General features: G+C 41.5%; 1 protein-coding gene across 3 annotated transcripts in view; it reads left to right on the top strand.

Annotated features, from left to right (window-relative positions):
• sh3kbp1 (SH3-domain kinase binding protein 1) overlaps positions 1-13,945 on the top strand; it is a 144,563-nt gene that overhangs the window by 104,316 nt on the left and 26,302 nt on the right. For 2 of the 3 annotated variants that reach the window (XM_078409464.1, XM_078409463.1), the window contains exons 7-11: positions 731-806; positions 3,125-3,219; positions 5,788-5,889; positions 7,899-7,950; positions 11,620-11,718. In XM_078409464.1, coding sequence (XP_078265590.1) covers positions 731-806; positions 3,125-3,219; positions 5,788-5,889; positions 7,899-7,950; positions 11,620-11,718 — 424 coding nt within the window. The remainder of the gene's footprint in view (positions 1-730; positions 807-3,124; positions 3,220-5,787; positions 5,890-7,898; positions 7,951-11,619; positions 11,719-13,945) is intronic. The other variant, XM_078409465.1, reaches the window with a different exon arrangement.

Below are 13,945 nucleotides of genomic sequence, written 5' to 3'. Positions count from 1 at the left end.
ATTCGTTCATTAGTGATTGGAGCAGACTTAGGCCATTCAGCCCATCAAGTCTACTCTGCCATTCAATCATGGCTGATTCTTCTTTCCCTCAACCCCATTCTCCTGCCTTCTCCCCATAGCCCCTGACACCTGCCTTCTACAGAAACAGCCGAAAAAGTTATTTTTTCCAAAAGGTACTGGTTGCAATTTTACATTGAATTAATACTCACTTTACTCTCTTCTCCAACTAATATATGTTGCTCTACTTCCTTACTGATGTAATATACAGGTATTTCATTAAATTGTATAAGTTCAAACAATTAACCAGACTTTAAGATGCATGAAAGTATTGGAAACACTCTGACTGCAACTCCTGCAGTGACAGATATGAGAACTCACAGAATATTGGGAATGTTTTTTTTGCACATTCAGCTTAAAATAACAACATTTCAAAGGGTTGTAAAAATACAGGTTGAATAATAATATATTGAAATGAGTGTACAAACATATGAAGGTAATGATGTGTTGGTCCGTTGGAGCAAAAAGTTGGAAATAGATTAATGAACATCAGAATGATGGGTCAGTGCAATAATCTTCTGTGAAATCAGGCAGTGCACAATCTTTCTCTTGATTTTGTACTGTACCTATTAAGTTCAGCTTGAGAATAATCAAAGATGAAAGGAAACTGGAGGTGGATAATAAAAAAATTGTTAACCATGAGAGTGATTTATGTGAAATTTATTTTTCTCAGCCTTCTGCAAAGAAAGTACCAGTTGTTGCATCTTCTCAGGAGCCAACAAAATTTGATCCAGACACCAAACCCAAGGGTAAGTGTAATAATAGAGAATTACATTCTATTTTCCTGTCGATAATGTAATGAGAAATGTTTCAGCTAACATGTTGTCAATTCATAACTTTTCAAATCCTAAAATTTTTTGAAAAATCTATATACTAAAACTCTGTTTGTTTGATTGTTTGTTTGTTCCTGAACTACAGCCCAAAACGGTACACGGTAGCGCGCCAATTTTAGGCCCACCTTACTCACCGTCGTCCCTTTGGTGCTAATGGAAGAAATTTAATTGAAATTGGCGTTATATTTTTAGTTATTCACATTTAAAAGTTTATAAAACCGCGCATGCGCAGGTGAGGTTCCGTTGATCTGGTACTTACGTAAGATGGCCACCGCATCCGCGCATGCGCAGAACAAACACGTCCGTGCCAGCGCAGTTGGGGCCCGTTGAGCAGGGCTCGGCCGCCTGTCTCTTGGGGGCGGGAGAGCCAGGCCTGGTGCTGGGGAAAACAACCGGAGCCTGGGCCTGGTCGTTACCGGGTAAACTGCGAGCCTGATGTGGGCCAAGGGGAAAGTTGGCAGTAGCAGCAGTGGCGGTGAGGCCGGGCGTAGGTGGAAGCTGAGGCCTGGCATTGCACCTGCCCTCAGCTCCCCCTGTCTCTCCTCCTCTCCCCGCCCGGCTCAGCGCCTTCCCCACACCGCCCAGAGTCCAGCGGCATCGGCGGCCGTTTGGGCCGGGAAGCGGGGGGGGGGGGGGAGAGAGAGTCCAGCGGCATTGACCCGAGGGATGTCAGTGGGAGAGCCGCCTCAGTCTACCCACCGCACTGAACATCCCCGCACTGGAACGGGTCGGGACAGGACTCCCCCCCCCCCTGCCCCTGCTCCACTGATGGTGGCCACCCGGGCTGGGAAGCGGGTTGCTATGCAACCTCCGTTAGGCGGCATAGGGGCCGAGGGAGGGGAGGGAGGTAAGGGGAGGGGAGAGGGAGAAGGGAGGGAGAGGGGAGGGTGGAGTGGGGAGGGAGGGGTGAGCAGTGGGGGGAGTAGGGGAGTAGAGGGTGCTGCATCAATGCAGGAGTGGTTTTGGCCCAACGGGCCACTTGGTCTAGTAAATTCTAATTTTAAAAGCATTTGGTGAAAAGCCAAAATCATTAAACTTGTGGAGTTTTCTTAATGGTTTCATGTATAAACCCCGCCAAATCACAAGCTTTGAACATGGATTTGCAGATGATCTAATTGAAGTGTTCCCATCTGCAGTTGGGTAGTTTAAAATTGGATGACCTTTTGTTGACATAATTTTATTGAAGGATTGTGTTGATGGTTTAGTTCCCCATGTTAAACTTTAACTCGATAGCAGAATTTATTCTTAAAAGCAATTTACCGCCATGCGTGTTTTGGGCTGTGTATCTTAGTAGCAATGCATCCTTTTAGTTCAAACAATCCATGCCACTATCCACTAAACCTCCTTTTATCTTCCTCATCTATTATTCCTCACGCTATTCCTCCAACACGTGCTTATCCACTATTCATTTTAATCACTCCTTGAGATAGTGCATTCTACTTTCTCCTCTTAGCAGAAGGACTTTTTTTTCTAAATTCCTTGTTGTATTCCTTATGGGCTCCATTTTTTGCTTTACTCCACAAGCGGAAATATCCCCGCTGTATCTACTTTAAACTTTTCAACGTTTTGAAAATTTCTGCTAGATCACCTATCAATTAATTGCCTTGTCTCGGCAATATAACAGTGATGATGCAAATTCATAATTATGGAAAGAAAAGCTTCCAAAAGATGCAAAGTTAAATTCAATGTTGGTTCAAATAAGTTCTTTAGCATATCAAACCTTGATGTTTTTTTTGTCTAGACTATTCAATGAATGTGCCGTTGCTCAGTATAATGTTTTGTACCAATACTGTATGCTTGGTTTAATTTTCTCACTGAATATTTTTATAATTCTTGTCTTAATTAAATTATTGCGATCGAGCATTTATGGAGACAGAAAAAGTTGAAATTCTTGCCTCAAGGTAAGTGACTTTAATGTGCAGGACGGAACTGCAGATGTTGGTTTAAACCAAAGATAGACACAAAAAGCTGTAGTAACTCAGCGGGACAGGCAGCATCTCTGGAGAGAAGGAATGAGTGACATTTTGGGTTGAGACCCTTCTTCAGAATTTTAGTCCTGGACTATCCTATCACTTATTATGCTCTACCGCTTCCAACGATGGAGGATCTCAGCTGTTACCATCAGTAATCCATCAGTCACGCATAGCAAATGAAATATTGGAGGAAAAAATTGAATATGTCATTATCTTAACAAGCTGATAGATTTACTGATTCACTGTTACTTTTGGTTTAAGGTAAGGAATATTGCAAAGTGTTATTTCCATATGAAGCACAGAATGAAGATGAGCTGACAATCAAAGAAGGAGAGATTGTAACTATTATAAACAAGGTATGAGGATATTTATTTATTTAACATTTATAACCTAAATCTATTTTTTTCTTTCTATCCTTTGTTTGGTCAGATAGATAGTTGGGAGAAGTGTTAAGAGCATAGAATTTCTGTTACTGTGCTGGTAACGTAGAGACCTGGACTGATTACCACCATGTCAGCTGGAAAAACATTAATTTTGATTAATTAACTTCAACTGGAATAAATTATTTGAATGAGAATCTATGATCTTGAAATAAGTGGATTGTTGTAAAAAGCTATCTGTGCTTTGGGAAAGAGAAAATGCTGTCCTTGTCCATTCTAGCTTATTTGTTACTCCATATTCTTAACTGACTCGTAACCATCATTTGAAATGGATCTGTTCGAGAGCAAGTATGTTTGAGCATGAAATACTAAATGCCAATTAAATAAATATATCCTCCAATGTATCCTCATTTTAAAAAATGGTTTATTGGTATATAGTAAAGGTTCATTGAAAAAATATTCAATTTCTTGTCAATTTAGCCTGACATTGTCAAGTTTGGTTATCTCCTTTTATTTCTGGATATAAATTTGTCATTGACACAGAATGTTATTTAACCATATGACAGTAGGCAGCCCATTATGTTATATATCTTTTTCTAGAAGGCCAGTGCTTTTTTTTGTCAGCATTAAAGATCCCGATGTGGAAAGAGTTGTGCCCTGAATTTGAAAATGTAGTTTATTTTATTTGTCCACTACAGAATTCATTTTCATTGCAAAATTGTTCTTGAGGGATAATCATGGACCTTATGCAAGTTCCTTAAAGCCTTTAATATACGTATGCAGTGGCATCTGTGTATTCAAGCAAAGCTCTCTCACCTTGCATGCAAATTATTGGGATTGGTACTATATAACTCTGACTGTTAACTCAGTCTGAAGAAGGGTCTCGACCCGAAACGTCACCCATTCCTTCTCTCCCGAGATGCTGCCTGACCTGCTGAGTTACTCCAGCATTTTGTGAATAAATCGATTTGTACCAGCATCTGCAGTTATTTTCTTATATAACTCTGACAATCCGCTGCCTGACTGTTCAGAAATCACAACGATTCACTGTCAGCTGTGGTGAAACCAAGAAAAGAGGTAATTGTACGTCCAGCCGCCCAAACTGATGGATTTTAAAAGGTTCCATTGAATCTTCAAATTTCGTTTTCCACATTTCCCCATCTACTCGCCAAGCCCCAGTCCTCCACAATCCTTTTAAACTCAAGCTTCACTGGATAATTTATTTTTCTACAATATAAACATTTAAAGAAAATATGAATTAAATATGTGACATGGCATTAATAAGATAACATCTAATAATTCAGAAGATGTAAAGTTACGAATGTGCTGTACTAAAGGAGTTTTTATATGGAACAATTCCTTGAAAATGTTGAAGATCAATAGCTAAATCTCAAAGAAAGCCATAGAATGCTGTAGTGCATCGGGTAGTGGATCACACAACTTCTCTGGAGACCATGAATGGGAGATGTTTTGGGTCAGGACCCTTCCTCAGACTAAATGCGGAGAGGGGTTGCGGAAACGAAAGCTGGGAGAGAGGAGGGGCAGGACAAAGCATGGCCAGTAATAGGTAAACACGTGAGGGGAGTTTAAATGGCAGATTGTTGGATAAAGGCCAGAGAAGAAAAAAACAGTTGTCAGCCCATAAGTATAAAGTTACGATTTGTAAAGCTTGGGGATAGAAAAGTTGCGAACGGTGTAGCAGATGTAAGTAATGTAGGGGGAGGGGAGAAACCAGTGCAAGGTCAGCCAGGGTTCAAGGGAGGGGAGTGGGGGTATAAAGAAGTGGCGGTGGGGGGGGGGGGGGGGGGGGCAGGAGTCTTCTTTCTGGACTCAGACTTAGTTTAGCCCAGGCAAAGGTCAATTTCTGCCAGTATCTGTAACTTTATTTCCCTGAATATGATTTTCCCTACCCCACCCAAATATTCCATGTATATTTCTCTTGAAGGTAATTAACTGACTCTACCACAAAGTAAGCTGTGGTTGCATAGCAATAAGTTTTCTCCCTCCCACCCTGAGAATTGTTACATTTGCCATCAGTGTAGATAATAGTTCACTTGCACTCGGATCCAAGATTTTGCTTTCAATAGACAATAGACAATAGGTGCAGGAGTAGGCCATTCAGCCCTTCGAGCCAGCACCGCCATTCCCTCAAACTAACTACTGCTCTCTGTGCCACTAATACTCACTACCTTGATGTTTGTGTAAGAAAATAACTGCAGATGCTAATACAAATCGAAAGTATTTATTTCACAAAATGCTGGAGTAACTCAGTAGGTCAGGCAGCATCTCAGGAGAAAAGGAATGGGTGATGTTTCGGGTCGAGACCCTTCTTCAGACTGATGATGTTTGTGCTTCTCTTGGCTCTGAGAATTGCTGGTGAGAGCAGAGGTGTACTGCAAGGCATTTAAAGCACCGATCTTACAGACTGATGACTCTGATCGCAGAAAATCTCTCATCACTCTCGGAGGGTTGGAAATCTTTTGTGTACTAAAAGATGATGAGAATTGCTGGATCTAGTTTCAGTTCTTTATTTCTTTTTGATAGGAATGTGCAGATGCCGGTTGGTGGGAAGGAGAAATCAATGGTAAATGGGGAGTTTTTCCAGATAATTTTGTCAAGCTTCTGCCCCCTGATGTTGAAAAAGAGGTAAGTGGCTTTCTGAAATTTTGAAACTTTGGATTCGGGCAGCAGTGGCAACTTAGTTTATTTTTCAGAAAGTCAGCATAAACATTTGGAGCTGTGCTACTAAACTCTTCCCAAAAGACCACATATTAAATTCATCACTGCTGTGAATAGAATCTTCCCCTTCAAATTTTGAGGATGTATTAGGATGATATTATTTGTTCATGTTCATAGGGTTCATGTTCGTTTAGTTTAGTTTAGCGATATAGCGCGGAAACAGGCTCTTCGGCCTACCGAGTCCGTGCTGACCAGCGATCCCCGTCCATAAATACTATCCTACACACACACTAGGGACAATTTACAATTTTTACTGAAGCTAATGAACCTACAAACCTCTACGTCTTTGGAGTGTGGGAGGAAACCGGAGCACCCAGAGAAATCCCACGGGGAGAACGTACAAACTTGTATATACAGCATCTGTAGTCAGGATCGAACTCAGGTCTCTGGCGATGCGCCCCAAGCAAGAAATTGAGGCTTAATGTAATCATCTCATGTAATTAAAGTTTTGTGATGGTGAGGGCAGAAATATCATTATAATCAAGTCCCTGTAACTAATTTGTTGCTTTAATGTATCTGAATGTACTTTCTCCCTCACACATGGTTGAGAAAAGCTGTTTGTTGCACTACAATTAGTTTACTGTGTTTTAATAAATGGGAGTAATCCTGGTCTAAAATGTCCATTGTTTGTCACTTTGTTCATTGTTGTCAGGCATTAAATTATGGGAAAGAGAACTTCAGATATTATAATGGCAATGATCCCAAAGATATTGTGTAAAGGTTGGCCAAGACCCAAAATATTTGAATCCAACTCAGCAGGTTGGTTTTATGGCTGCTGCTGACTTTGGTAACTGAGGCACAAGGTGCTAAATAACTAAACAATTGAGATTCAAAATTGAATTAACAAAATATACCCAAAATACCCAAAGGTAAAGCAGAGGGACATTGTTAAAGAAGGTGTACACGTATATCAAGGAAACAAAAGCTATAATCTGAATCTTTTGTCCACGGGGGTTGTACATTTGACCGAGAAGAATGCAGTAAAGAATTAAGTCAATGGCTTCACAATGGAGACACTGCAGGTGCTGCAAGCTTAAGCAAAAAACAAAGCGCTGGAGAAAGAATTTTGCTGAACTGTTTGTCAGACCGATTTGCCCTACTGAGACTGAAAACTATATCAACTATAACATCTAGTCAACATTTATTGTACAACGCTATGATGTTAAACCAAAAGTTCAAACATAAATAATTTGTTTTTGAGGCATGATTTGCAAGTGTTTCTGTATTAACCATTTCCCCCAAAGCCTCCCTATAATATCCATTTCAAGTTGGCTTTATTTTGGAGGAGCAAGGGTACCAAAAAAGGCAACCAGTTAACACCTTCATAATCTCGCCCAGCTAGGGAGCAGGCAGAGTGGAAATTTTGATGTTCTCAGCCTGGCAAGATTTCAATAATGCACATCTTTAGGTATTCTGATGTTTGAAGAGACGGAGCATGTTATATCTAAGTAACTCAGCAAACTAGTGAATATATCTTGGATGCTCTTTTATCCATTGACACAATACGAATGAAATAATACGTGGATTTATGCAGCTCATGGTTTCCTTTTGTAAGAAGATAATCTGTGCACAATGTATTAAACTTAATCCCCGACTACATACTCGAACATTCCCACAGTGTAGTTACTGTTTGTGTATTGCGTTCACAGATTACACGAGGTGAACCCATAATTAGATTTTGGACCTTTTTTCCAAATTGAGGCATTTTTGAGAGGGAGTATTGAACACTTGTTTGCCACTTGTGCATTTTATAAATATTTATGCTGGTCTAGTCATAATGTTGCATCTTCTGTGTTACGGTAACAGTGGTTCCAGTGAGTCATTATCTACTGGTCTTTGGATACAGCGGTGTGGGTATTGTAGTTCTGAAATGAATGTGAGCTTGTCTCTATTAACTTGCTTATTGTGTTTCTTAGCGACCTAAGAAACCTCCGCCTCCATCAGCTCCAGGTGTGAAACCATCACCAGGTAATTTTTATTAGTTATATGTTATTATAATTCAGTCAAGTTCAGTTAAATACAGTGTACCATTTGTTCCCATTATATCAGGTTCTTGATCAATTACACCTAAGTTATGATCCATGGAACTATCCTTTAATTTATAAGCATTGCGACACTAAATTTAATTTTAAGATACCAGCGTATAATTACAATTGCTTTGTTGTAGACTATTCGGGTTCTCTCTTTATCGTATATTAAATTGCTTGATGGTTGATATAAAAGATTTGCAAATTAATAGATTATTTGTGATTTATTTTAAAAAAAATGTATGACTGAAGTTTAATCACTGGCAAGCTGATAATTATTTATAATTCACCAGCGTATAGCTGGGATGTCGAATCTCTGGCTCTGGGGATAAATGGGTCCACTAAACACTGGCAACCTAATCACATTATTCTTATCGGGGTCTCACATGGGCCCTAGTTATGCCTATCTTTTAGTTACATTGAATATTCCTTGTTCCAAATATACCCCGGCACCATTCCTCATTTCTTTCTCTGCCATATCAACTATTGCTGCTGCATCCTGCACCTGAGAACTGTGGTTGTCATTTTAACTCCACTATCCATTCCTATATCGACTTTCCTGTCAACGACTTCCTCAATTGTCAGAATGAAACCACATGATAACTGGAGGAACAGCACCTCATATTCCACTTGGGTAGTCTACAACTCAACTGCATGAATGTTATCCCTCTAGCCACTTCTCTTTCACACACATTTCTCCTACCATCTTCCACCACCTAATCACCCAACTCCTTTCACTTCGTCCATATGCTCATTTCTCATCCCTATATTCCATATTTCCCTTTTATTCCCTCCTCATCACCTCGAACCCTTCCATTCATATCCCATCCATAGGCTTTATATGTTACCTCTTCTCTTCTCTCCTTATCTGGCACCCTATTGTCTCCCTTTCATCTCTAGCCTTTGTTATTTACTCCACCCATCTACCATTCAGAAGATATAAAGTTACGAATGTGCTGCACTAAAGGAGTTTTTATGTGGAAGGTATAAGAGCTATTAGGAGGTAGTGATCATAATATGATACGTTTTAATCTACAATTTGAGAGGGAGAAGGGAAAATCGGAAGTGTCAGTATTGCAGTTGAGCAAGGGGGACAATGGAAACATGAGGGAGGAGTTGGCCAAAGTTGACAGGAAAGAGACCCTAGCAGGGAAGACAGTGGCACAACAATGGCAGGTATTTCTAGGAATAATACAGAAGGTGCAGGATCAGTTCATTCCAAAGAGGAGGAAAGATTCTAAGGGGAGTAGTGGACTGTGGCTGACAAGGGAAGTCAAGGACAGTATAAAAATAAAAGAGAAGAGGTATAACATAGCAAATATGAGCGGGAAGCCAGAGGTTTGGGACTCTTTTAAAGAGCAACAGAAGATAACTAAAAAGGCAATACCGGGAGAAAAAATGAGGTACGAAGGTAAGTTAGCCAAGAATATAAAGGAGGATAGTAAAAGCTTCTTTAGGTATGTGAAGAGGAAAAAAATAGTAAAGACAAATGTGGGTCCCTTGAAGACAGAAGCAGGTGAATTTATTATTGGGAACAAGGAAATGGCAGACGAGTTGAACAGGTACTTTGGATCTGTCTTCACTAAGGAAGACACAAACAATCTCCCAGATGTACTATTGGACAGAGGTCCTAGGGTGACGGAGAAACTGAAGGAAATTCACATTAGGCAGGAAATGGTGTTAGGTAGACTGATGGGCCTGAAGGCTGATAAATCCCCAGTGCCTGATGGTCTGCATCCCAGGGTCCTTAAGGAAGTGGCTCTCGAAATCGTGGACTTTTTGGTGATCATTTTTCCATGTTCTATAGATTCAGGATCAGTTCCCGTGGATTGGAGGGTAGCTAATGTTATCCCACTTTTTAAGAAAAGAGGGTGAGAGAAAACTGGAAATTATAGACCAGTTAGCCTGACTTCAGTGGTGGGGAAGATGTTGGAGTCAATTATAAAAGAAGAAATTGTAGAACATTTGGATAGCAGTAACATGATTGTTCTGAGTCAGCATGGATTTATGAAGGGGAAATCATGCTTGACTAATCTTCTGGAATGTTTTGAGGATGTACCTTGGAAAATGGACAAGGGAGAGCCGGTGGATGTAGTATACCTGGATGTTCAGAAAGCCTTTGATAAGGTCCCACATAGGTGATTAGTGGGCAAAATTAGAGCACATGGTATTGGGGGTAGGGTACTGACATGGATAGAAAATTGACTGGCAGACAGGAAACAAAGAGTAGGGAATAACGGATCCCATTCAGAATGGCAGGCAGTGACTAGTGGGGTACCGCAAGGCTCGATGCGGGGACCGCAGCTATTTACAATATACATTAATGACTTAGATGAAGGGATTAAAAGTAACATTAGCAAATTTACAGATGACACAAACTGGGTGGCAGTGTGAACTGTGAGGAGGATGCTATGAGGATGCAGGGTGACGGACAGGTTGTGTGAGTGGGCTGATGCAGTTTAATGTGGATAAATGTGAGGTTATCCACTTTGGTGGCAAGAACAGGGAGGCAGATGAATGGTGTCAAATTATCTGAATGGCGTCAAGTTAGGAAAAGGGGAAGTACAAAGAGATTTGGGTGTCATCAGTCACTTAAAGTTAGCATGCAGGTACAGCAGGCAATGAAGAAAGTTAATGGCATGTTGGCCTTCATGAGAAGAGGAGTTGAGTATAGGAGCAAAGAGGTCCTTCTGCAGTTGTACAGGGCCCTAGTGAGACCACACCTGGAGTACTGTGTGCAGTTTTGGTCTCCACATTTGAGGAAGGATATTCTTGCTATTGAGGAAGTGCAGCGTAGGTTCACTAGGTTAATTCCTGGAATGGCGGGACAATGGCGTATGTTGAAAGACTGGAGCGACTGGGCTTGTGTATTTGGGAGGGGATCTTATTGAAACATATAAGATTAATAAGGGATTGGACACACTAGAGGCAGGAAACATGCTCCCAATGTTTGGGGTGTCCACCAGCGCCACAGTTTAAGAATAAGTTGTAGGCCATTTAGAACGGAGATGAGGAAAAACTTTTTCACTCAGAGAGTTGTAAATCTGTGAAATTTTCTTCCTCAAAAGGCAGTGGAGGCCAATTCTCTGGTTGCTTTCAAGAGAGAGTTAGATAGAGCTCTTAATGATAGCGGAGTTGGGAGGTATGGGGAGAGGGCAGGAATGGGGTACTGATTGTGGATGATCAGCCATGATCACATTGAATGCCGGTGCTGGCTCGAAGGGCCGAATGGCCTACTCTTGCATCTATTGTCTATTGTCATTCCACCACTCCCTTCCCCCACATTTATTCACCTATCCCTTGCCATTTTTTTGTCCATCAACACCTCACCTATTCAACTCCCGCCCCCCCTCCTCCATCTGAAAAAGGCTCTTGACCTGAAACATTACAATTCAACAGTCTCCTTTCTTTTCTGGTGGTAATCTTTGCCTACAGACTTCTATAGAACTGAAGAAAAACTTGTTCAGTGGGAGATTTTGTTGGCCAGCCGGCATTATTTGAAGGCTACTGTACTGCCAAGCACTATTCTGTGAATAGACACGTATGTTTCTTTTGTAAGATCTTTATTTCTGTAGTTTTCTTAATAGTACATCACATTTTGGTTTGTTAGGACCCAAATTTGATGGTTCGTTTGTGGACAAAAAGAATGAAGTAAAAAGAGTACCCCCAGAAAGACCAGAGTCTTTGCCAACAAGGATAGAGGACAGAGGTATGAAAACTGCTACCTTCCCCAGGGGGTGACCGATTAATCTCTTTATATGTTAAGTTCATGTCTGACACATGGACTGCTCCTTTCATAGGTAGTGGCATATTCCTTTCCCGTTGTGACCTCTTGCATGATCTAGTGCACCAGGGGCACAGGCCCAGGAGAAATTGAGGCACGACCTGCCAAATAGTCTGTGGCTGCAGGATTAGAGCCGGTTTGAATTGCATGGTGAACGCAATGATTGAAGTATTCTGAATGGCAGTTAAGTCTCTGTGCAACTATCAATGTTGTTTTCTGATGATGTGCTCATCTTTAGTCAGGAGGGACTTCAGCCTTAAAGAACATCCAAAAACTCTAAGGAGTTTTGTTAAAATTGACTGACGCTGTTGTTCTTCGTCTAGTAAATACCTTGAATATGGTCTGGGCTGCTCAGTTATTGGTTGTGTAATATAATATGCTTGGGCAAAAGGCCCTTAGGTCCTTCAATACAGCAAATGAACATGTTACAGCTGCGGTCTCAGTCGCATCCTGTAGTATTTTCCAGGGAACCCTGTTTTTTTTTATAGGAGCAGAGTCTCAAAATAATGTGTGTTGCCTCTTTGTTTTTTTTGTGCCTGGACATTGAATTTCCTAAGTATAGGACAAAAAAAAAATTCATTTTATCACGGTATTGATTCTGTAAATGAAAAAGACTGACACAGTGAATGTGCAGGTGTTTGTATTCATAAAATAAGAATGTTCATTTAACTCAAATTCAATACAGGTAGTTCTGCTGCAACGCATATTTCCATAATGTTAATCTGATAAAATGCAATTGATAAATTAGGGAACACTATTTGTTTACAAGGGCTGAATTGGGTAAGACATGATTTTGATCAGAAATAGACAAGCAGAATAAAAGTTGTCAGGTAAAAGAATAGTTTAGGGAACTATTTTAACATCTGTGCAATGATACGCTACTAAATAAATTGCAGCCTGTGGTATCTTTAACTTGTAGTTACAAAAATAAATTTACAAAAATCCTGTGGCAAATATAACTTTGCTATTCTGAGTCTGAAATTCTCTCTTTTCTCTGTTAACATAATTGTTTTTATAACACGATTTTTTATAAAGTAGAGTTTCTTAAGAACATAACTATCACATTATAGAACTAACTGTAACTATTGTTTCAGATTTCCACTTTGTTGGGAGGGGCAGGATAGGGAGAAAGAAAAATGCTACCTTGCGTTAGTTAGCCTCTACCACCGACTCTGCCGACCCTCACCACGCCGCCCACCAGCCTTACCTGAGTCCCAGGTTCAACCCCGGGCCCTCAGTCCCCACGAGGCAGAGTCCAATACCACGTAGTCTGACTGTGCTGGGTCCTACTGCTCCCCCCCTCCTACAGGGAACCTCAGTAGGGATTCCACTGGGTCTTCCCCTTCCCCCTTTAGCCAGATGCCCCCAGCTACTCCCCACCCATACAATAGTCCTCATGCCCCCTCATCTCTGAACATCCACCTTTCCCCCACCAGACATCGCCTCGGCCTCCATCTACTCACCTGCCCTCATCCGACCCCAACCCCAATACTTGCCATGTGTCTACTCATCCCTTCCCACCCAAACCACCCCCTCCCCAAGTACTTTCCCCTGCAACTGCAGGAGATGCAACACCTGTCCCTTTACCTCCCCCCTCGACTCCATCCAAGGACCCAAACAGTCTTTCCAGGTGAGGCAGAGGTTCACCTGCACCTCCTCCAACCTCATCTACTGTATCCGCTGTTCCAGGTGTCAACTTCTCTACATCGGCGAGACCAAGCGCAGGCTTGGCAATCGTTTTGCTGAACATCTCCGCTCAGTCCGTCTTAACCAACCTGATTTTCCGATGGCTCAGCACTTTAACTCCCCCTCCCATTCCCAGTCTGACCTTTCTGCCCTGGATCTCCTCCATTGCCAGAGTAAGGCCCAGCGCAAATTGGAGGAACAGCACCTCATATTTCGCTTGGGTATTTTACACCCCAGCGGTATCAACATTGACTTCTCTGACTTCAGATAGTCCCTACTTTCCCTCTCTATCCCCTCCCCCTTCCCAGCTCTCCCACCAGTGTTCCTGTCTCTTACTACATCCTATCTTTGTCCCACCCCATCCCCTGACATCAGTCTGAAGAAGGGTCTCAACCCGAAATGTCACCCATTCCTTCTCCAGAGATGCTGCCTCACCCGCTGAGTTACTCCAGCATTTTATGTATAC

Source organism: Rhinoraja longicauda, chromosome 12 (genome assembly GCF_053455715.1).
Source record: "Rhinoraja longicauda isolate Sanriku21f chromosome 12, sRhiLon1.1, whole genome shotgun sequence".
In the NCBI taxonomy this organism is placed as follows: Eukaryota; Metazoa; Chordata; class Chondrichthyes; order Rajiformes; family Arhynchobatidae; genus Rhinoraja; species Rhinoraja longicauda.
This window is presented reverse-complemented; position numbering and strand designations above follow the sequence as displayed.